This window comes from Chaetodon auriga, chromosome 23 (assembly GCF_051107435.1).
Source record: "Chaetodon auriga isolate fChaAug3 chromosome 23, fChaAug3.hap1, whole genome shotgun sequence".
NCBI lineage: Eukaryota > Metazoa > Chordata > Actinopteri > Chaetodontiformes > Chaetodontidae > Chaetodon > Chaetodon auriga.
The window spans coordinates 15,241,100-15,265,102 of record NC_135096.1 but is presented as its reverse complement, the minus strand read 5'-3'; the positions used below and the strand labels follow the sequence as shown (position 1 = coordinate 15,265,102).

At 47.0% G+C, this 24,003-nt stretch overlaps 1 protein-coding gene across 1 annotated transcript in view; it reads right to left on the bottom strand.

The window, feature by feature from the left end:
• Positions 1-24,003, bottom strand: part of pard3ba (par-3 family cell polarity regulator beta a) — a 133,695-nt gene that overhangs the window by 63,810 nt on the left and 45,882 nt on the right. Inside the window, exons 9-17 of the mRNA XM_076724065.1 lie at positions 23,015-23,154; positions 22,590-22,718; positions 15,580-15,765; positions 12,940-13,101; positions 12,288-12,374; positions 7,023-7,146; positions 5,699-5,846; positions 4,257-4,366; positions 431-475 (exon numbers count right to left, since the gene is read on the bottom strand). Of these exons, the coding sequence (XP_076580180.1) occupies positions 431-475; positions 4,257-4,366; positions 5,699-5,846; positions 7,023-7,146; positions 12,288-12,374; positions 12,940-13,101; positions 15,580-15,765; positions 22,590-22,718; positions 23,015-23,154 (1,131 nt within the window). The remainder of the gene's footprint in view (positions 1-430; positions 476-4,256; positions 4,367-5,698; positions 5,847-7,022; positions 7,147-12,287; positions 12,375-12,939; positions 13,102-15,579; positions 15,766-22,589; positions 22,719-23,014; positions 23,155-24,003) is intronic.

The window sequence follows — 24,003 nt, the reverse complement described above, 5'->3', positions numbered from 1 at the left end:
TCTTAAACCAGAATTTTCTCAAATAAAACGCGGCGGAACTGAGCGCGGAGGAATAACTGAGGCAGAAGCCATTGTAATGCAATGCGGCTGCTGTCAGCTGGGCGAGGATTGAGCACCGTGGGCCTGCTGACCTGGACGGCTATAAAGCAGCGAGAGCTCAGACGCTAAGTGCTTCACAACTCAACTTTGTCAGCCGGGGGAGCGGAGGGAGGGGGAGGCTGAGGAGAAGGAGGAACAAAGAAATGAGAGCAGATAAGAAAAACAGAAGGGAAATGAGAGTCGTCACACAGGGGGTTAATTTATATTGGTGTGTCCGGATGGATTTAACTGTGCGAGGCAACAAGGGAGACAGAAAGAGAAGCGCAGAAGACTGGAGTGTCAACAACAACAACAAAAAAGAGAGAGTGTTTAGATGATATCAAACACTTACCACTCCTCTGCCCAGCCAGGGAACCCATATTGCTCTCATCAGCCACTAGAACACACAAAAAAAACAGACTAAATCCCACAGTAAATAGCTCATATTGTTATGTGAAACATGGAGCGGCTTTGCAAATGGTTATAATGGAGGCTACTGGTGCTGGCATGTGCTGTAAATGACTCCCTGTAGTCAGGGGAGGACGAGCGAGGGACAAAATGAGACGGAGTGAAAGAGGAAATGAAAAAGAAGCAGAAATATAAGACGACCAGAAGAAAGAGGGACACTGTGATTGTGAGAGAAAATGACGACTGATAGAGGTGAGAAAATGAGAGAAATAATAACGGGAGGAAAAAGAAAACAAGGAGAAACCCCCACCAACACCCCACCCACCACCGCCTAATCTAACTAAACAGGACTGCGGTTGGCCAGCAGCAGCCGCCACAGGCGGTGCACCATGGGATACAATAATAGGTTTTCATTACGCTGCTATTTCTCTTAAATAATCCTTTTCATTTTTTATGAGGTCAATTTTCCCGGCGGACAGATGGGTGCGAGAAAATGAGAGGAAGCAAGAATACTGAGGGCACAGAGGAGACAGAAAAAGAGATAAACAGCGGGGAGAGGGCGCAAGACGCGACAGATGCAAGCTGATAGGGTGTGTCAGAAAAACACAGGTAAAAAAAAAAAAAAAAAAAAAATCAGTGAGAGCAAACCTAAAACCAAAAGAGTGTCTTCATAAAAGCCTGCAAAGAGACATCAGTGGCAAGCAAGACAAAGAAACAGAAATACCTTTCTTGTGCTCACGTGACAGATAAAATTACAATTCAATACTTTCAAAGTTTGGAAAAAAAAAAAAAAAAAAAACTTTTCCAGGCGACGTAACCCTGCCAGATAATGAAAAGCTTCCTGTTCTGTGGAGGGAAGATAAAAGTCTGCATGGCCAGCAGCCAAACTTGTCTCCTCCTGCCACAGTGGAAGGCTAAAAATGTAAAAACCCTCTTTTAACCTCCGATCAGCTATCTTATAGTCGTGTATACGTGTCCTCTGTTACTGGAAGTGAAACTATAAAGTGGAAGTACATTTATACAAACCTGCAGAAGCACGATACTACTGCATACTGCTGGACATACGCTGAGAAAAACCTAAATAGTCCCAACTCTTGGGGCACTGGGCAGAGAGATTCAGGGAGAAAGATGGAGAAAGAGGGGTCGAGAGACGTGGTGAGGCAGGCAGAGCGGGCGGCTGAGAAAGAGGCGGAGAGATAATGAGACAGAGAGTGTAGCTGTGTGTGTGTGTGTGTGTGTGTGTGTGTGTGTGTGTGTGTGTGTGTGTGTGTGTGTGTGAGGTGCTGAACTGTTGGATCTGGGTTTAGCTTCACATCCAGATCTGACCTCGTGGCCTCTGACAGTATGGAAGTCTATGGAGCCCCTCTGTAGCCACGTGGTCACTGTGCACGCTGCAGAACCGCAACGATGCCAGTTCAACCCCCCCCCCCCCCCCCCCCCCCCACGTCTCCTGTCTGCCCATTAGCCATCAAACTATCTGCTAAAGGCAAAACATGCCCTCAACAAAGTCAGTGTGCTTTGAGGCCCAGTCTCCGTTTGCTCTTTTATGGACCCACACTGTATGGTGGCTATTTAAAGTCGACCCATTTGTCCAAGAAAAGGCTCTATTTCAAGACTTTTAGGAAACCAAACCGCATTTTACACACTATTTATCTACTTAAAACCCAATGAATTTGTCTTTTCTGTGAGTGGATCAAACTTCATTTCTGCAAGGGAGTGCCTGAAGGCAACAACCCCTGCCAACGGTTGCTCTTGAGTGACTCCACGGGTGTCGCCAAACCGACCAGAGCTGGTGAAACCCGGGTTCAGCGTCTGAAGACCCAGTGGATGCCAGCCTGGGCTGTTCCCTCACACTGAGCGACTCCACTTACGTCAGAGCCTCGGCTGAACCGAACTCTGTCATTTCACGTTTTTTAAATTCAGCCTGAGTCGCTGCAGGCCAAAGTGAAGTCCATAGGCGTCACGTCTCCTAAAAGGTCTGATGTTTCAATGCACTTTGAGCATCTTAAAATCAATCCATACAGAACATTTTCCGAAGCGGACCATCGCTTTTCAGACTGAAAAATGCATTAGTTTCCATTATTGCTCCTTCAGCTGCAGCGACTTACTGTCAGACCTGCTTGAATAACTTATCTATTACAGGGTTTTATTTTTATGTTAGTTACGTTACAGCTGTAAGAGAATGCAAATGAGAGCTTTTTCTGGTGCTTTCAGGCACTTGTGGGGCATTAGATAAGAGCGATTCATCGTTCTGGGAACCTTTGGATCAACTCCACGTCACTTTGGTGCTGATCTCTGCACGGGAGGCGGCACGTGAGTCTTTCTGCGAGCGAGTGGAAGCTCTGAGTCAACAGACTATTTGCCAAGGCATCCAGGGTCAATAATAGAAGCTCACCTCTTTCTGTCAAGCGGTGTTTAATAAAAGCTAACCTGCTCTGTGATGCGGCTGCAGCTTGGATTACATGTGACCGTAAAGACTGACAGGTGGGAAACCCTCCAGAGGGGAAAAAAAAAGCATTTGGCTCTTTAAATACAAAAGGTGTAGACAGGGTCAGCATCTGAGGTCCTGTGTGTGTGTTCAGGGCGCCTGCCATCCTCACACACGAACACACAGCCACTCACACACTCACACGGAGCTCTGCTAACTACCTTGTTTCAGCCCTGAGCACTTTGGAGAGGGAAGGGATGAATAGAAGCAGAGTGATAACACAAAAAAGAGAGAGAAAAACAGATTGAAATGGAGGATGGCCAGAGATGGAGATAGAAGCCAGAGAGGGGAGACAGATAGCGGCGGGTATTGGAGTGGGTCCTTGGTGGGATAGAGCAGAGAGTGTGTGTGTGTGCAGACCACCCTTGTCCATAATGAAAGCCAATCAGCTTGGGTGGCAGAGGCGTGTGCAGCAGGAAGAAAGCCAATCCACTGAACCTAATGAACCGCGATTGGACATCAGAGAGAGGCAGAGAAGAAAGAGAGCAAGAGCAATGAACTCATCGGCTTTCGGTTCGAGAAAGAAAGCGCTGAGAGGAAAAATAGAGATAAACAAAGATGGAGGAAGAAAAAAAGGGAGATGGGGGAAGAAAGGACAAAGAGCTCTGACCATGTCCCCACAGCTCGGGAGAACAGGGAAATTGAAGAAATGCATCAAAAAGAGAAAAATAAGAGATAAAAGATGAGAAGATCGGAGAGACAGATAGAGAAAGAGGAGAGGAGGGGTCAGCTCGGGTTAATACGAGGAAATAAGCCCCTTCTTTCTCGCCTTCCACGCACACAGCAAGCCATGAGATTGGAAACCTCACGGCTTTAATTCACACACAAAAAGAAAGACATGCACACACACACACACACACACACACACACACACACACACACACACCGGGCAGCGTGTTCACCCAGTTCGTTGGAAAGCCCCTGGGTTTATGAGTTCAAGAGGTCAAATCCCCTCAGGCCTGGGATAATAGGGGAGGGCTCCGTATCACAACAAAGAAATGTACTGATAAGAGCATGTGATCGCTGTGGCGGTAGAGTGTGTGTGTGAGTGTGTGTGTGTGTGTGTGTGTAGTCTGGGTCCATGATTAGACTTGTATGTTTGACTGACTTGTGATGGTTGAGACAACAATATGGTTTGAACGTTTTTGCCCCAGAAAATGTGTTCAGTCGTGAAAACAACAGCTTCATTGACAACAAGGTGCGTGTGTGTGTGCGTGTGTGTGTGTGTGTGTGTGTGTGTGTGTGTGTGTGCGTGTGTGTGTGCGTGCGTGCGTACACTCACCCAGGTCCATGCTCTTGGACGCTCTGTTGCGAGGTATGTTGTCCTTGTCGTTGGCCAGCTGGCTGTCTGCATAGAAAGCTGCAGTCATGTCGGGCAGCCCCTGAAACTCACTGACAAAACAACAGTCACAATTAGCATCAATCAACCGATCGGTGTTCGCTCTCGAACCGGAGCCGCCAGGAGTAGAAAAAGTCTCTCCGTGACTTTTTGGTTGCGTCACCCAAACAAGAATAAAATGAAATCCACACACAGACAATGGATCATTCAATTTCCTCTGCTCCAGATGGGATGATTTAATAACACAGCAGCATGTACTGTCTGCATTAAACTCAGAGGGAAACAAGTATATTGATGCCAGATTCTGACTGACCACATGAGATACCGTACACACACACACACACACACACACACACACACACACACACACACACACACACACACAGATTTTCAAACACACTCATTCAGAAGACTGTTGTGGAAAAGATAGCTTCACTTTTACAGCTGTCTAACGGACTCTGTTCGGTCGGTCCACAGTTGTTTCTGGGGATCTCAGTGAGTGGACTAACACTGGGTGTGATGAGTCTTCAGGGGCCGCCTCTCTGATGTCGGATTAGGGGGGCATGTCCAACCATTTCTTGAACTTTTGGAAACAGAGCCAGGGTTTGAACTTCTCTCTCCAGCTGTCTGACGACGTGCACCCTCATTTGAACAATATCACGTCCCCCACTTTCTATGGCAGCCGGCCTTTCACTCGGTCTTTGAGTGTGGCCGCTCAGATCAGGTCGACATTTGATTTCCCCTGTGGTCGGACGACATGCTGTACCAATCACTTTTTTCCATTACAACCCTGCCTGATCGGCATCAGATTCAGGGAGATTAAAGGTAATTTCAGGACTTTTAACAGTGTCCAATTCCATACTACAAACTGTTTCTACGCAGGTTTTGGGTCAGTCTGCATAGAAAAACGCCCCACAAAGGAACCAGAGGACAGATAATAACCCTTAGCTCCAGAAGACATCAGAAAACATAAATAACTGTGACATATCGTTGTTTTCTTAACACATATCCCTCGTGAACCACATACAGGATTCATGGTTTACATACATAGTCTGCTGTGTAAAGCGTGCTGCTGCTGTCAGTGGGACGCTAACAACAGTATGATGGCTCTTAGCAAGCCTTCACACTCCTACAGAATTTACTCTATTATGATATCACTAGAACAGCTGATGCATAATGCAAATAGGCTACTGCAATTAGACCGTATAGTCTAAATAATGCATGTGTGCATTGTAATATTTAGTGTAATGGCTCTTCTTTATCTCATAACAGAGGCTCATATTAACAGTGTCATTAGAATATAATAACTCTAGCCCTGTGTGTGTGCTTTAATAGAGTGCTGATGGTGCAGTGAGTGTGTGTGTGTGTGTTATGAGGGGGGGTACCTGTGGTGTGAGGGAGCTAATGGTAAGTCTCTATTCATTTCCTCCACAGCGCCGGGGGAGGGCGGAGGGGGGAAGCCTTGCTCCAACTCCTCATCGTCGTTGCCGTAATGACCGTAGCTTCCATTGGCGGGCGCGGCAGGATACGGAGCTGAGGAGGAACACGACGATCAGAGCAAAAAAACAAAAACACATGTTGTTTATCAGGGCGGAATCAAAGAAAAATGCACCGCTGACAAGGCGCTTACGACTGTTTTGGGTGGCTTTTGCTTTGATTTTACTGGGTGCTGCCGAATCAAAAGTAAAGCTGTCTGAATTAGCTCTAAAATAAAAGCTAAAAACTTCAGTTTTAAATGGTTTCTATTTCTAAACGCTGCTCATTATCGACATTATCTAGACCGTGCACAGACTGATATTTAATTCAGGCATCAGACACAATGAAAGCCAGTGCGTCCTTCATTTGGGGATCAACACTGGGGGTCAATGTGGAGCTTATCAAGGTCAGAGACTTTAGCTTTCCATCTGGAAAACACATGTACACAACACACACTGAAGAAAACTAAAACACACAAAATAATCATTTCCATACAAAAGCCTCCTTCAACACTTCCTCCAACATTTCCATAAACTGTAAACCCCGGGAGCACATCATTCCCTCACTGTAAAGCCCCCCCCCCCATATAAAATGACTGTACTGCCGCTCCAGTCTGATGGAGAGCCGAATCTCAGCGAGAAAAGCATCTCTCAGCTCCCTGCATCCCAGGGGGTGAGGGAGGGGGAGACGAGGGAGAGAGATAAAGAATGAATTTAAAACAGTTTGTTAGTCTTTTTTTTTTTTTTTTTTTTAAACAGCAGCATGCATGCCGCACAATACCCTGTATGCAAATCTGGCCCACTTAGAAGTCGTTTCATCAGCGTAATGATTCCAAGGTCAGATCTTTTGCACGTGAAAAGAAAGCATGGCGTTCGGAAAAACATAGTTAATGACTTCCCTTTCTCCTGCTATAAATATTCAGGGGCAGAGTGAAATGAGATATAAAGACAGAGCTTGGACAATTCTGCACCGCAGCGCTATGAGACGCTTAGGGTGACCTGAAAAAAACACGACAATGTCAGGGGAGTTGGCCGGGTGTCACGCTGTGCAGCGATGGCAAACACGCACACATGTATATGAGCACACACACACACAGGCTGACAAACACACTGTGTGTACACACTCAGTTGCAGATAAGGGGAGTACACAAACACTCCAAGCCAAATGTTGACTATCCCACGTTTCAAACGGACAAACATTGTGCACGGCGCGATCTGTCGAGTGTGTGCTCACCACTCCGAGAGCTGCCGTACGCGTAGTTGTTGGTCATCATCGTAGTGTGACTGGCGCCGTTCATGGCGGGCTCTGTGTATGGGGGTCTGGAGGGTCCCTGGTATGCGTTGTGGCCCCAAGGCTCCTGTCAACAAAGACAGAGATGAAGAGAGACGATAAAATGGTTATTAAGGGTTCGTATGCAAAAATATGTGCCGAATGCAAGCCAAAATGGTCATTTATGAAATATTTATGATGCTGCCTCACACATCAGAGGACTGAAGTCTTTTATTACCCAGTAGGACCAGACTAAAGTCTTTTATTTTGTTTACTGCATATTAGCAAACGTCGTCTTTTGTGGTCACGGTCAGCCTGCATCATCAGCCCTGCACCGACTCAAGAGGTAAATCTAACGCAGGCGACTGACAGCAAGCCACGCTGCACTTCACTGCACGCCATGTGTCTCTTTATGGTCTCTGTCGTCACGAAGAAACAAATGACTCCAGTACTTCAGCGAAAATAGTCTGTGTGGCCGCTACGTTGACTTTTAAGAGCTAAAAACCACAAAAATAAATAGAATATGACTTTTGGGTTCATGCTAAAATCAAACATCCATCATGCAGTCCTGTGCTTGGTCTGTTCTGCACTGACACTACAGGTAGATTCACTTCTGATGAAAGCAAAAAAAAAAGTCATGGGAAAAGAGCAACTGCAGTTTAGTCCGACAAGGATTTTACATTAAATTTGTAGCAGCACAGTCAGATCTTGCAAGAAATCAATTATGCTTCACCTCAGATGGTGATATGGGAACAGAGCTTTGAGGAAACGGGAGCAGATTTAGAACAATCCTCTGAGGGTTAGACGTGCAGCGTGGGCGATGAAAAAAATATCAAAAAACACGCAAGCTGATATTAATCGAGAAAGATATTTGTCATCAATTCAGACAAAAAAGTTCCCTTTGCTTAATGGCAGCTCGACGTTTAGACTGAGAACGCTCTGACTGGAAGTTCAGCCGTTCTATGTGCTGCACTGCACCTGGATATCATTATTATTATTATTATTATTATTATTATTGTTATTGTTAGGATTGGTGAGAGGAGAAATTCTTTACCCTTTCATATGCGACATGGAGGAAGCTGACATTTTTAAGATATGAAATCTGAAAGAGGAAAACATCTTATTGTGGACTGTGGATTACAAGAATGATTACAAGAAAAGCAGAAATAAATATACATGCTGATGGGCCTTTGGCAGCGCTTTTGGAAACCGGTTTTCAACACTGCGCATCTTCAAAAAACGGCGCTCCTCTTCATGTGCACGATTGGAAACACGGTAATTAAGATAATCCTGAGAGCACTGACAGGCATGTTATCGAACAGCCATCCAGCACTACAAAGGACCCCCCGCCCCACAGATGGAGACGGGGACGGGAAGTGCTGGTGGTGGAGGATGAAAGAAGCCTTTTCTGGTCAAAGAGACGGGAGCTACAGCTGTCACATACAAGCACACACACACACCTAAACACACTTATTTAAGCATGACAAAAAAACAACCCTTGCACACAGTGTACATTAATGAAAGGTGTTCCAGTATCTTCATCATATCAAAGGGTTGGATGGGGTGTATTCGCCATGTCGTGGAGTCCCTGGGGTATCATTAGTATCTACCATACATGTTAATATGTCGCTACATCACAGCCGTCAATCATTTTGAGCTCATATGTGTGTGTTGCACGCATTTGTGCACAAACTTCTGACAGCTCTCCCCGCATCTGCCAATGACACATAAATCACATCACAGCCCTCCATCCCTCCCTCCATCCATCCATCCCTCCATCAGCCTCCACAAAGTGACGACTCGCCTGAGGCTTTTGAAGCAGCCTGGCACTCAGATATCTTAATCCCACAACAATAAGTAAACAGGGGGGATCCATCTCCCCAGCCAGCCCCAACCTACAGCCGCATACAATAGGCTTCTGAGAGAGAGGCTTAGCCCTGCCTCACCCTACTGTGTCGCCCACCCCACCCACATCTCACTCGGCTTGAGATGGAGAGCAAGACAGCACGAGAGAGAGAACAAGCACAGAAAATTGTGATTTTTTTCCTCTTTATCTTTAATGTTTGTATCTATTTCTGGTATTATTTATACTTACACTACTGTAGTCTTATTAGCTTGTCACTCATCTGTTAGGCACTAACCTGAGTGAAAGGTGCAATATAAAAGTTCACTGACTGCGATAAATAAGTAATAATTGCAATTTAGTGCTCCAATTATGTTTTATTAGGGATGTTACCGCGGCCGTTAAAAATCCTCCAGTGTGACCAAGAGTGAGAACAGGAAGATGAAGCGAGACAAGCTGTCGTCATCTAACTCTCAAGCAAAGGCTATGAAAGTGTTTTAAGCGATAGGCAAAAATAAAATGTGACTTTTTATCACATTTTATTTTAAATAAAAAGCCTTCCTCTCTGTGAAAAGAAATCATATAAAGGAATCATTCTTTCACGAATTGGTTGAAATGGGCCCGGCTGCTCGTGGTATAATGTTAGCTAATGGCGGCCAGATGTTGTCTTCCAAAGCTAATACAAAAACATCCACCAAGCAAGATTCAAATGCACCATCCACTCACGGCACAGCGGCTTTGATAACCAAGTATACTGAAACGACACTAACAGATTTAGACGCAGCAGCACTTTGAGCTCAATGCTCATGTCAGACGCTGGCCAACACAAGAGGACCAATATGCTGCAATGCATTGATGCGTTTAAAGCAAAATCATATCATTACGTTCATCAAAGTAAGTGTGGTAATTTTACTGCGATTAAGGTCGAAGGTCAGCTCAGCTGGCCCTCAGGGAGAGAGGGGAGACGCTTGTGCTTCAGGGAGCGTTCGTTTTATCGCGCTGCACCATGCTGTCAGCAGACCGGCTATTTAGAGATGACAGGAGAAGGACTAGCCAGATATAAACTGAACTTTGAACTGGGTTTGATGGCGACTCAAACACGCACGCACTGACGGGAGCATGGCGTCGATGAGATGCCACAATGGGCGGGTCAACGCGGAAAGCCTCCCGTCGTTACGCTCGCGCACACTGAGCATCTGCTTTAACCGCCGTGAAACATCTTTATGAGCTTTTGAAATCATCAGTCATGGTTCAACTCAGAGCTGAATAGACAGACTTAACAAAGCAACTGCTATTTTTCACCGTCTGTCAAGGTTGATGTCTTCGCTGGTCCGTCTATCCAGGAATTTGTGCTGCTTTTCAAGCGTTCGTTGAACACAACCTCTCGTGTGATTGATTCTAATGTGGCTCAGACGTTTACCACCAGGGAATAGAGACACTGCCGCTGCAAAGTGAGGACTTTTTTTTTTTTTTTGAAAGTTCATGCCAACAGTTTTTGTGAACAACACCTCAACAGACAAAAGAGAAAGAGGTAAAAATAGGTTAACACATTCCATGCAGTCAGATTTTTAACAAATTTATCACATCTGAAAGGGAGTGTGTTCACAGCTACATGGAGCAGTCATGAAGACTGACTCAGATTTCATGAGCTACTCCTGAAATATGTTCATTATGCCCCATATAACTGTGAAAGTGAGACTTCTGGTGAGACTATTAATTTACAATTTTGGCTTGTTTAGATTCAAAGAATGAATTGTGTTAATTGTTTTCTGGGGGAGAGTTTTTAGCTTTTTCACTTTCATGAAACTTGGTTTCTGCTTGGAGTGAGCAACAGAGGCTAAAGACAAGGCAGAAAAGAAAGGAGGCCAAAACAGAGGAGATAGAGACCCAAAAAATATTTAATAAACAGGGTGCAGAGCAAAGGAGAGCTGCTGAAAATCAACTGAGAGACAGACAGGCATGCAGGAGGCTTCAGACTGGCTTTATTCGACAGAGGAGAAACAGGCAGGTGAGACAGAAAAGCAGGAGTACATTCCCTTAACAAAGCACGGAAATTAAAAAGTGAAAGTTAATATAAAACTTAACACAAACAGACAACACAGGAAAGAGCAGAGTAAGCCGTTACAGTGTGTAGAGAACCCAGAGGTGTGAAGAAAAACAGCTAATTTTACTGAGTTAAAACCAATGTGACAGAAAGGAGGCCGGACGCCGTGAAGAATTTAGTACAGCGCTGAGTTTACGGGCAGCGTTTTAAAAAGAGAGCTAAAAGTTAATGCTGTGGCAGTTAGCGGCGTTGGCAAAGGGAGAAGCTTTCAGCTAGATTAATATGCTTCCACACCGCTGATCACTAAAATCTTTACTGTATTTACACATTGAGGTTTTGGTGCAAAGAGGAAAAACGGACCTTTTCAGAGATTTAAATAGTTAAAATTGATGCATCCTAAGCAATTAAGTGCAGAAATGTCCTTTTGCACTAAATCAAGTCTTTTGGTTTATCCCCAGTTTTAATTTTCTGATTACAAATGTCGTCTTTGAACCACCTGCAACCACTGCGCTCTTAATTTGCAGCCAAAATGTCACTAGCACCCCTCTTGTGATGCAGCTTGCATATGCGACCCCCCACCCGCCCGCCCGCCCCGACACACATGTCAGAGTCCACCAGGGAGCCCGAGGTGGTGGTGGTGCCTGGTGAGAGCCCGGTTGTGTGCGTAGTTGTGCGAGTGTGCGTCTACGTATCTGTCTGCAGATCTGTGTGTGTTTCTGTTCTGTGCTGCTCGGGAGGGCATCCTGCTGTGTGTGGGTGGGTCTCCGTACATCTGCCCTGCCATCGCTCTGATGTTTTCAGTGTAACTGTTACTCTGAGAGCTGTCTCGCCTGTGGATGGCGTCGAGCGTGCGGCCGCGTGCGTGCCCAGACTTGCAGCCGAGCGTGTTGCCCTGAGCGTCGCTGAACACGTCATGGTGTGTGTTATCGAGCGTGGTGTGGCCCTGCATGTCTGCAGGCGTCCGGCTGCGTGCGTGACCATGTGTGTATCCATAACCGTAGTTTAAATTTCCCTCTGTGGGTCTGTTGAAGCTGCTCATTGTCTGACTGTGAGACACAAACCCAAACTCGTACCTCACAGCTGGCCTGCGCGCATCATTCTGTGCGCCTTCATCACTGTACTCAGCATCTCTTTGTGCCAAGCCAAACGTGTAACCACTACACCTCTGCCTTTGGTTAAAACCAAAGGTGTATCTGGTGTGCGTCTCCCCTGGCCTCTGTGTGTAACGCTGCCTGTGGCTGTGAGGCAGCGGCTCCGATGCTCGCCTCCTCAGAGCGGGGAGGAGGGAGGAGGAGCGGCGAGGCGGAGGCGGCTGCTGCCGGGACGCGTCACCCACTCGTACCTGATTGCTGGAACCAGTTTGGGTGTTGGGTTGATAGGCGGCGGACCCATTTGTAGCGGTGCTTGGCGCGAGATGTGCACTGCCCACCTGTAGGAAGAAGTAAAGTCTTTAATAACAAGCTAAACCACTTCATCCTCAAGCTCCAACTCATCTAATTTAGGCTGTTGAAAGAAAACTGACCAACATGTTCAACACTGGGTTTGTAAAGAGATGATTGGAAATGATGAAGATGATGATGATACGTCATTGATTTTGCTGTCAAAACCCCGGTGGCTACTTATCAATCATCTTTGAACACATCAGGCAGCGCAGAGGGCTTCATAATGCATAAGCGTTCCTAAATGTTTCATGTGACCAGATTCATCAAACCAAACTCTCTGAGTCTGAGAACGTGTGCCCCACATCCTCGAAAGCTTCAAAAGGAATTCACTGAAGTCAACAACAGGAATACAGTCTGTGGTTACATGGAAACGTAACAGCATTTATAGGTTTTTGAGTCATGGCCTCAAAATGTCAGTCACTTCTGTTAATGTTGTTCCCCCAAATAGCAGGAGTCTGATTTTCAGTCCAGCCGGCTTAAAATCATCCAACGAAACAGGAAACATGTAGTAAAATACACTCACACAACGTCCATGATATTCCAGAAACGCACCTGTCTGGCTGCTCGAAGCACTACGAGCTGGATGGTGCCCCTGGAGTTTCCCTCCGAGGACATGGACCGCCTCAGGGTCTCCATGGCGGCGTGGTTGGAGCGTCCGAGCAGCGACTCACCGTTTACTGCTATCAGCTGGTCATTTATGCTCAAGCGACCGTCCTGTTGGGAGAAGACGACCAAACCATCAGGAGGTGAGTTAGATACTGGGAGAAGTGGCAAACTAACTTTCAAAATAGGACACATCCCAATTTTATTTTACTTAAACTAGTTGCACTAACAGGTGTTTTTAAGAACTTCCTATTTGTTCATGTCAATAATATCTAAAAAATAATAAATTATGTTAAAATGCCAGGTTGGGAAAAGGTGAGGACAGAGCAGTTACACACAAGACAAGACACACAAGACTTATCACTAGGAAAGTTTTCAGAGAACAGAGAAGAAGAAAAATTGGGAGAGGTGTGAAGAGTCTGTGTGTGTGTGTGTGTGTGTGTGTGTGAGAGAGAGAGAGAGAGAGAGAGCAGAGTAGAAAATGGAAGAAGGGGGAAGGCAAGAAAATTGTAGAGTTAGCAATCTAGTGAGAGTGGGAGAGCCATGATAAATACATAGAGCAGCTAATGGAATAGCCTCCGTGGGCACTAAATCACTTCTAAGTGTTTTAAATAGCAGCCTCTCATAGAGAGGCAACACAGAATAGTGCCCTGGAGGGAAGAAGGGAGGGAGGGCGAGCAAATGATCGAGCAAGAGAGGGAGAGAGAGGATCAAATGAGGAGAGCAATGCAGAGGGCAAAAAAAAAAAAAAAAAAGGAACAATAAAGATGAAGACAGTTTGAGACACACACACTATAGACTCTCTTTGTGAGTGTGTGTGTGTGTGTGTGTGTGTGTGTGTGGAGTCATGATCAGTCCATTATGGTCAGCCCTGCCCTTTGACCCCAACTCATTAACAAGGCACCGCTCCGGCTGACCTCAAATGCAGGCTTGGATGGCACCACACACGCGCACACACGCACGCACGCACGCACACGCCGGCATCAAATGCGCAGATGTCATCAAAAATTGATGCTTATGCCAAAATCGGCAGGCGTCTGTGATATTCTCTATTAATATCATCATTCTCCATGTAAGCAGCAGCAGCACGCTACATGTAATTTTAATTTGTTTTCTTTAGCATACTCTTTGAAATGATCGTATGACAGGATCAGGGATAAAGTCAAAGAACATTTTTTAATGTAATTGAGGCCCCAGGCCCTGACAGCAGCCAAAACTCTTTAATGGAAATAGGTTAGATCTCTCCATGACTCTTCCTCATCTCCTCCCTTTTGTGCCTGCTGTGTGCTTGTGTGTATGATGTGTCTGTGTGTGTTCGTGTGTGTGTGCATGCCAGACTCGGGGGACGCCTGGGTTCCCTCCTCTGCACCGGCCTGGCACCGCAAAGTCTCATCAGGCCCCTTCGCTGCTTTTCATTAGCATGCATCTACATTGAGGAGGGCACGCGCACACACAGACACACGCGCTCTTATGTACTGCATTGTGTTCCTGCTGAGTGTCTCCACTTTTCAATTTTCTTTTTCTCCTCTTATTCCGCCTCTTTCCATCTCTCTATTGTTGGATACTGCTCATTTCTTCCCTCAGACTGCCTCCCTTCTTGCACTCGCTCACCCGCTGTCTTCCTTCAATGGGCCCCCCCCCCCCCCGCTACTGTCCGTCTCTTCCTCAATGTCTTTCTTCCTCTTATGTGGTATCTTGCCCCAGAAACCTGTTTCGCAGCCAGCCGGAGATCTTACTAGGCCATTCTGTCGAAGCGCTATCCGCATCGGCAGCTGTCAGAAAACTACTTCTGAAGGCACTTCGGGGAGCTGCTGTCTGGCCTCCCTGATCCCAAACCAGCCGTTTATCTACAACACCACACTCGTCTCTGTGCCTCCTCGTCGTTCAGCACAGATCTGGGAGCAGCGACGAGGGGCACGCGGAGTTGCGACATGTGACGGGGGCCAGATATCGAGGCCAAGTGGAGGAATCTCCAAAGTGCTGAAACGGGATGTTTTATTTCCTGATGCACTCTCAACTTCAAGTGAGCAACTGAGCGATATAGATAAGACGGCTGCAGCGCTGATGTGAAGAGGCCACTCGGGGTCAATGGGTGTCAAAGGTCAAGGGAAGGCCAGGACGGGAAATGAGATGGGGAGGTGAGAAGCGCAGGGGAAGAGGAGATGGGAGGAAACGACAGAGACAGACATCAAAAAGAGACGAGGAAAAGAGTGTGGACAAATGCAACGAGGGGGAAATAAAAGAGCAAAAACATAAAAGATCCAAAAAGAAAAACCTCCACAACACAAAGAGCAGAAACGTCCCTGCAATGCTTCTCCTTCCTTATGTTAGACGTACTTTTAAGGAGCTCTGAAAGGCACCAAAAAGGCTTCGGCGATGGTAAAAGCCTAATGATGCATTTTGGGATTATATGGAAACTTTGATATTAAAATACAAGAGTGAGACATTTCACACACTGTTTTCACGTGTTCAAAGCATCAATCTGCAAGATTCTGTTTAGATTTATTTGTAGAAGTAAAAAGGCCTCCAAAACATGGCTGCTGAAGGCCCCGCGGCCCCCAGTGCAGCCCACAGACGAAGATCTTTTACCTTGTAAGCGGCCCCTCCGTGGATGATGGACTTAATGAAGATGCCCAGGTCCTCCCCGGTCTCTCTGGACTTGTTGCCCTTCAGGCTGACCCCGAGGCCGGCCGAACCCGATTCATTGAGGGGGATCTCATACATCAGCTGCTCCCTGCCGTCCTCCAACAGCAGACTGCCAGCCTCCTCTCCTTTCTGAACGACGGGAAAAGAAGACACAAGGGATGAAGGAAGAAAAAAAATCATACAAGTATTTAAGAGTTTCACCCAAGTTTGTATTTTTCTTGAAATGTTATGAAAAAAGCTACTTTCCTGGGCAGGAAAAGGCTCTTCATAGACACACCTAATACCTGCTTTACATAATAACTGCTGTGTATGATGGCTGACGATTGAGGCAGGAGCACCGTGTCTAATGCACTGACTGATAATGCTCGCTCCTACACCACCCTGATTATACTCAACACCGAAAACCAGGAGGAAAAAAAAAGGGAGTGAAAAGGAAGGAGAAGAGAAACTGATTAAAGAGTCAGATGGAAGAAGGCTGCGGGGAAGAGGAAAAAAAGAAATACAGTAAGAAAAAGGGAAAGAGGAAAAGAGGAGCAGGTGTTGTGCACTGGAAAGAGAGATGAAGGTGTAGTGAGAAAAAGAAGAAAGCTACTGTAGAGAGGTTATTCCATTTGGAGATGAAAGGCGCAGACGGAGAGCGAGCCATTTCTAAAGGAAACATAATAACCTTTTCATACCTCCTCCTGGAGCACAGTGGGGGAGGAAGGGGGAGGAAAGAAGAGGATGGAGGCGCAGCGGAGCATTTAAAAGTAATAACACATCCCTGAGGTACACCCGCTCCCCTCATTCACACTCCTCCCTCTTTACATTTCATCCTAATCTCTCAATCTTACTGTACATCTCTCCCCTCTCCGCCTCCTCTCCCTCTTTCTCCCCAGACTCCCGTTCGTTGCATCCGTGCTCTCTACAGGTCTCTCCATCTTTCACCCACCCACCGCACCTCACCCACCGCTATTTAATGTGATGAAAATGACCGTGGCGGTGGCGGCGCTGGCCTGAAAATAAAATGGAGGAGAGAGAAGGGGGGAGACAAAAGGCAACAGTAGAGAAAAGGATAATGTCTGTCATTACAGGATGGCAAAATGGAGGGGGGGGGGGCGGCAAGTTCAGTCACCCAGGGAAAAGAGGGCCTGCGGAGGGGAGGCGCCTCAACACCACTTCACTCCAAAGCCTTCTATTTCTTTACAGAGGAGGGAGGGAAGGTTAAGACGGGGTGTAAGAGCATGTGCACCGACCGCTTCTCGAGACCGAAAGCGGCTCAGAGGTTCATTCAGTTCAAGGAACATAATAAAGACAACAGTCACTCAAACTCCACCTCAAGTCAAAGTAAGACGGCGTCAAAGTGAATTTTGGAACACGCATGTACATTACAGCAGCCACAGCGGCTGTCACAGCTTTAAAGATCTGAGTATCCATACCGGGATTGCCGAGCCTTACGTCAGGCACCTCGCCCGCCGCTGAATCAAGAATCCATGTTCACACTTCCTCTCTCATCACGGCACAATGTCGAAGGGTGTGGGAGTCAAATATGTCCTCCAGTACGATTTTGTAAAATTCATGACCGCAGGAGCTCCCTCTCAACCTCGCTGCGATCCTCCAGCCCCCAAAATCCTGCCTCCCTCCCACCGCTCCGTGCTGCTTCGCCGAGGTGCTTAATTAAAACAACAGCCTGTTAAAGCCTTAAGGCTCCGAACTGTGAGCCTGAGCTCCCGACCCAGTAAAGGTAAAGGAGCTAAGCCTGGAAGGTCGTGCGCGTCAGGGTAAAGAAAATGAGGTACTGTACCGCCCTGATCCAGCACACAGTGTTTAGTCACTGCTTTCACTTTGAATTTAAAATGGATCACAGCTGAGCGCCTATTAATTAGAGCCCGACAGATACTAGATACTTAATCTGTCAGTATCTTACGAAACACTTACAACCTTTACAAGAGGAACTCAAATGATCCCTGTCTGATCTTCCACAGCGACGATTCATAGGCTAAAACCTTTGCTGTCGAACTTCACAAAAACTATTTGGTTCAGGCCAAACAAATACAAAGATCACGCTTGAGGAAGAAGTGAAGGAACAAAAAAGAAAACACATTTTTGAGCTGAGGTGGACTTCAAGTCAAACATACACATACATGCTGCCAATACTGCCAATTTATTTCTTTTTGCATTCTTCCCAGCTCACACACGACGCCTATACACCTGTGATACCTTGGTACTGGCTCTACTGTCACCACTCAGGCTCATATTCACCTCCTCGACACGACGATAACGAGATAAAACAAGCAGAACGCCTCCTTCAAAAGTCACGGTTTGTATTTTTCTATTTCGGTTTAATACAAGACTTTCAGTCACGGCTTATTTTTATCAACAAGGCATTTCAGAGTGCTGTTACTCAAAACCGGAGGAATTACAAAGACAATCCGCTACTTCCCGCTCAAGAGACACTTGAGAGGACTCAGATGGCAACCTGGGAGGTTTTAAATACCTCTGTGATGTAGCTGCAACAACACACGAGGTGAAGGTGGCCAAATATCAGAGCACAGCAGGCTTTGAAGGCTCTGGAAAGAGACCGAGATACTGGAAAGTCATGAAAATGTTGAGTTAGACAAACGGAGCGTTCGTCTCTTGTATCTCACCGCTGATTTAAATCTATTTACACAACCAATTGAAACTCAGTGGTGGTCCCGATGCAGGCCCGCACGCTCACACACTCCAGTATCCCCTCTAATGCCCTTTCCTTAGGGGATGATTGCGTCCCCAGGGTGGCTGAGACCCCTTGGCTCTGCTCTGCGGCCCCCTCCTCCCACCGCCGTCGGCCCTCAGCAATGGCTCTTTAACAAGCTTTTAGCCAGGAGAGAGACCACCCTCTTCAACACCCAAATGAGGAGACAAAAAGGAGCCTTTTCTTACCCCAGGGTGGGTGGCGAGGAGGGGGTGATACACAGCGATTACACACAGAGCCTTTTGTCGCTGAGGATTTCTAAATGGGGGGTTTCAAAGCGGTGGGATTAGCGGTGAGAGCGACATTCAATTAAGATGAGATCTCGCCGCGCTTGGCGCCGACGATGGAGCTGCCAATTAATCGCCTTAATGTCTGCCTCTTCGCCGCTTTACACCTTTACCTCACAACGACGAGAAAGGAAAGCAAAATGACTGATGGAGGGATAATTCTGTGTGTTTGGGGGGGGGGGGGGGGTGATGAAAGAAAGAGAAGTTCAGCACTAAGACAGACTGACAGGAAGAGAACACAGGTAGAGGGGGGGGAGGGACAGACGACAAATAAAAGAAGACAGAGAGGAAAAGCAAAGTCCTTTCTGCCACACGACCCCCATTTCCTGTGAACTGGCCGAGGCTCGCTGGCAACTGAGGGTCAACCATGTGCAGAGTAACCCCTCCATCCTGTCCTTGGCAAACACATAATTCTCCTCCACACACACACACACACACACACACACACACACACACACACACACACACACACACACACACACACACACGTATCACCTTCCCGCCGAAACCCACAAAAGAACAAACTCACATGCGCATCACAAAGCGTCTCTCTAATCTGCGCCCTGAAACAAAACGAGGCCCCGTGAAATAATGAGAGCGCCGAGCGCTGGAGACGCAGAAATGCTGACAGGAATGAAACTGTGATTAGAAGTTATCACTTTTTAATTACTTCGAGAGTGTGTGAGAGTCCAGGAGATGGGCTAGAAAATCATCTTCCTTTTGTATCCTAATAATGAGGCTAATTCACAGGCTTTATTGTTATTCTTCTGACTGAAAGAGACCAGTATGCCTCCCAGCGCTGCCGAGCGCTTTCACAGAACCGCACTCTGCTCATGAACCATCAATACCCCTCTCTATTGAAACTAATCAATCAGCAGTCCGGCTACTTCCTCCAAAAGTCTACTGTCCTGATACAAGGGAGATTAAAATAAAAGAGTATATGAATGCTGAGCGGAGAGAATAAATCTTGCAGAGTGCAGCGAGAACAGAAACTAGCCTTTGGAGCAGATGACCTGGGTTTAAACTGCAGCGTCAGCAAGCTGATCTCAGTCAGGCATTACTGCACATTACTGTGTATCAATGCAGCACATGTGGTTGGAGATTCCCTCCGCCATCTTGAATTTTTAGCCACGCTAGCTGCAGAACAGAACCAGAAAGGTAACACCAAAAAAAATATATATATGGAACCAGGCCCTGTTTACACGCAACTGGTAAATAAGGAGACTTCTCTCCTTCCGACAGCCAAGATTAGAGGCAAAGTTGGGACATTTTGAGTGTAACGGTGATATAAGAAGCTGCAGCCTGCACAGATTCATTTCTTTTTTTTTGTGGGAGTAACAACTCTGTGAGCGAGCAGGGTCAGGAGTGGGAGCACGCACTTTTTCTTTGCAGTGCAAATATGTCTGGATTTTACAAACAGTCTCCTGCTCAGCTGTGAAAGTCGACTTCCTTGGATGTATTTATTTTGGTGTCAGTTTCAGGTTCAGTCAGACGTTGGATGTAATTAATACGAGGACGCCGGGCCGTGAGTAACGATCTTTCTTACCAATGCTGCCGGGACCGCTCCTGTCCCCGAGGTCTTCGCCAAGCACATGTCCACATACGTAAAAATCATGAAAGAAATCAGGTTTATCCTGCCGGAACACAGCTGTGATAACCATGTTTCCACTAATCCTTTAACCTGTTAACAAGCTTTCAGGCTGCAGATAATAACAGGGTCAAATGAACGCATTTAAACACAGATTTGTAGGTGGTCCGAAAAGAACGCACGGAAAAGCTGCACAGGTGAGACGCAGCAGAGGCTTTTTGAGGATTAAACCATGGAGCAGAGGCAGGGGGTCTTTACGACTGCACCACCTGCAGGCACAGTCAGGAATAAAGTGAATTCCAACAAGTAAACAAGCCCAACTCACTCATCATATCACACATCAAATGTGTCATAAACAGTCCCAGATATCTGAACTGATACGTTTCTTTTTTTAATTGAAATCAATGAAACATGTAGCATCATGTCAAAGCCTTGAACTGGACAAAGTGTTCCTGTAGAGGATCAAATGAAATCTGGTTATCTGCAGTAAGACGATGTTGTAGATTAATTATCTATAGCAGTGAGGTTAATAGTGTAATTCAGCCAATGAATCTCAGCAGAGAACTGCAAAACTGCGATATTATTTTGGGCAAATATGATGCATAAAGGCAGTTTTTATAAGATATTACAGACCCGAACTGTCACACACACACAGACATACAGACAGAAAACTCCACACTAACATTTCCATGCGCCGGGAGAGGCAGATGGCTGCGTCGACTTAATGCGTCTCCATCATCATTACATCTTTTGTGCGACCAAATCGTTGCGAGCCGCTTCTTTCTGGCGCTCCACGTAAATTTTCCAGCACAATTTACTACTTGAGAGCAGCGGGAGGAAGAGTGCGGCAATTAAAACAAGCAAGGGGGAGAAAATGGGAGAAGAAATGATTTCTTGGTTTGTATTTTGCAGCCGGGTGTAGTTTTTCGGAAGGTGTCTGAAGCAGTCGTGTAGCTGCATCTGTCGTCTGTTGGGTCTGCTTGTTGTAGTATCGTATCTGTGTGTGTGTGTGTTTGCTTACTTGTGCTCATTTGGCTACTTTTAATGATGATCTCTCTCTCTGGTGGTTTCTGTGTATTTAGGTAATAATTAGCTTTTTGAGGGTCTGCACATCCAGACTCAGTGACACAGAATCTCTGGGCGGCCGTGTGTGTGTGTGTGTGTGTGTGTGTGTGTAAATATGGGAGTGTGTGTGTGCATGTGTTTGCTTAGGGGACATCAAACCGTCTTTGAGGTGGAGGACTGTGCTGGAGATAAGGGCCAGATCTCACGGGGCACCAGCAACTTCACCAGCGTCGACAGAGACAGGAGTGAGGGCTCTCTCTCATTCTGCCTTCTCCACTGCCCCCCCCCCCCCCCCCCCCCCCCCCCCCCCCACACACACACACACACACTCCCCTCCTCTCTCTTTAAGTCTCGAATGCACAAATACAAGCAAGTGTTAGATGAAGACTGTAGAGGCTCTTCAAAGTGCACTTGTTATGCCAAGACTGCTGGGCCATTAATGAGGGCAAACTATTTTCGGAAGCAGTAACTTGGCTGTTTAAAAATCGTGTGATGTGTTCGTGTGCGCACTCGTGTGTGTGTGCGTGAGAGAGAGCAAGTTTTTATCAAGGACTAGGTGTTTAAGAGTTTGTGTGCGCGGGTGTGTGCGCAGCCACTCTAGGTGTGAATATGCATCAGTCACTACAAAGCCCCGCGTGTCTTTCTGGGGAGCTCTTTGAAGTAGCGGAAAGGGAATAATCAGAATAACCACAGAGGACAGAGGGGAGAGAATAGAAGCACACGGTTGAAAACATCATTTACACAGAGCGGGTGACTTTCATGGGGCCACCTGGCTGCGTGTATATATGTTTAAGAGCGTGTGTTTATTGATAAAATGTCCGCCTTGAGGCACAGCCGAGCTGTGTCGGTTTCACGGCCCTGACCGCCGACCTCTGACCCCGTCAGCCACCGCAGGTAAACGGTCATTTAACACCCGTGGCGTGCCAACATGCACGGACATGCTCACAGGTTTCCTGCGGGGCTGCTGTGGCGTGTGTGCGTGACTTCCTGCAGCATCACTGTGTCAACAAACCAGGATGGGACAGGAAGGCCGCAGCGTGCCCCGTGTGTGGTGTTTATGGCAAAAGGGGCATCGGCCTAAAGAGGTTTGCTCCTTTGAGGGCGAAAAAGGAAAAACTGACTCAATGTGGGGAAAAAAAAAAAGACAGAAAAAGAGTGAAGACCACCAAGGAAGACAAATGACGAACAAAAGCAGCAGAAATGACTGACAGACCAAAGGAGGCGAGAGACGGGACACTGGAGGTTCAGAAGGCTGCGTGAGGACCCTGGACCCTGAGGACCCTGCGTTTTTTTCTCTCACCAGTTCCCGAGGCAGGAAGATGTCCTCCTGCCGCGCCACCACCACACACACGCTCTCTCCCTGCTTGGTGCTGCGCAGCATGGCCACCAGTTCCTCCTGGCTACGGTCTGTCATGTCTACTCCGTTCACCTACACACACACGGAAAAAGAGACAACGCAATCGCATCAGAGTGGATTATAGCCGTGAAAGATGCTTCTCATTTAAGGGTCATTTGACATTTGACTTCTGGTTTTATTTGTCTTAGTTTTCAGATATATTTTCAGTGATTTTTGCCTCCACCACAACTTTCAAAGGAACTATTTCTTTGGACATTTTCTCAGGAAAGTGCAGCTGCTCAGTTCAACCAGCAGGGGTGCCACAGAGCTCAACTCCCTGCTACTGATGATGATGTTATCCCTAGCTGTGGCTCAACAGGTTGCCTCACCTCCAGGATGCGGTCTCCAGGCTGCAGGCGGCCATCTTTGACTGCTGCGCCGCGCGGCAGGATGTTCTTCACCAGGATTGGCCCTGGCCCGTGGACCGAGGAGTCCCTGGTCACCACGGTGAAGCCCAGACCCTCTGCTCCTGCGGGAACAAAGCAAAGCATCACGGCGTGTATTAGGGACATCAATGCTCCTATTTCATCTCTCCAGCTTTGTTTTAATTTAATTTTCCCTTCTGTCACTTTGCTCAGTTTTCCCTCTCTGCTGTCCTGCTGAACCCAGCCTGCAGGTTTAGCTTCTTCCTCCACATTAACTACTGTTGAAGTGCCTGTTTTCCTCTGGGGGTTTGTTGCCTGGCTCAGTCTCTGAGCTGCCGGGAGAAGGCTTCACCCCCAGCCGGATTAGACAGACTCTGCCTTTAATTTCACGTGTGAGCAGGCTGAACGGTGGCTGATGAAGGGAGGTGGAGGGAGAAGATGGGAGGAAGGTGGAGGGGGGCGAGAGAGAGAGGGAGAGAGAGAGAGAGAGAGAGAGAGAGAGAGAGAGAGAGAGAGAGAGAGAGAGAAAACCTGAGAGATATTATTCCCTTCTCTAGCTTCCCTCCCTGGGGATGCAACGTGATTTCCACAAAGATTTTCCTTATGGGTGTGAGCCTACATTTATCTGTGTGTATACATTTACAAGTGTGTGTGTGTGTGTGTGTTTCCAAGGCCCCACACACACACACACACACACACACACACACACGAGCCATCAACCCCCCGAGCCTCCACCCTCTCCCGTTTTCACGGCCTCACAAGCCCCAAGCCATGAGTGAAATGTGTCACGCTCCGTGTGTGTGTGCACATGTGTGTGTCTGTGTGTCTGTGTGTGTCTGTGTGTGTGTGTGTGCGCGCAGGGAGAGCAAAGCCGGCGTGGCATACTAAAGGCGGCGAGCGATGCTATCTGGTCTCCAAGCTAAGCCCCTGCCTGCCCTACATTAGCGCACCTA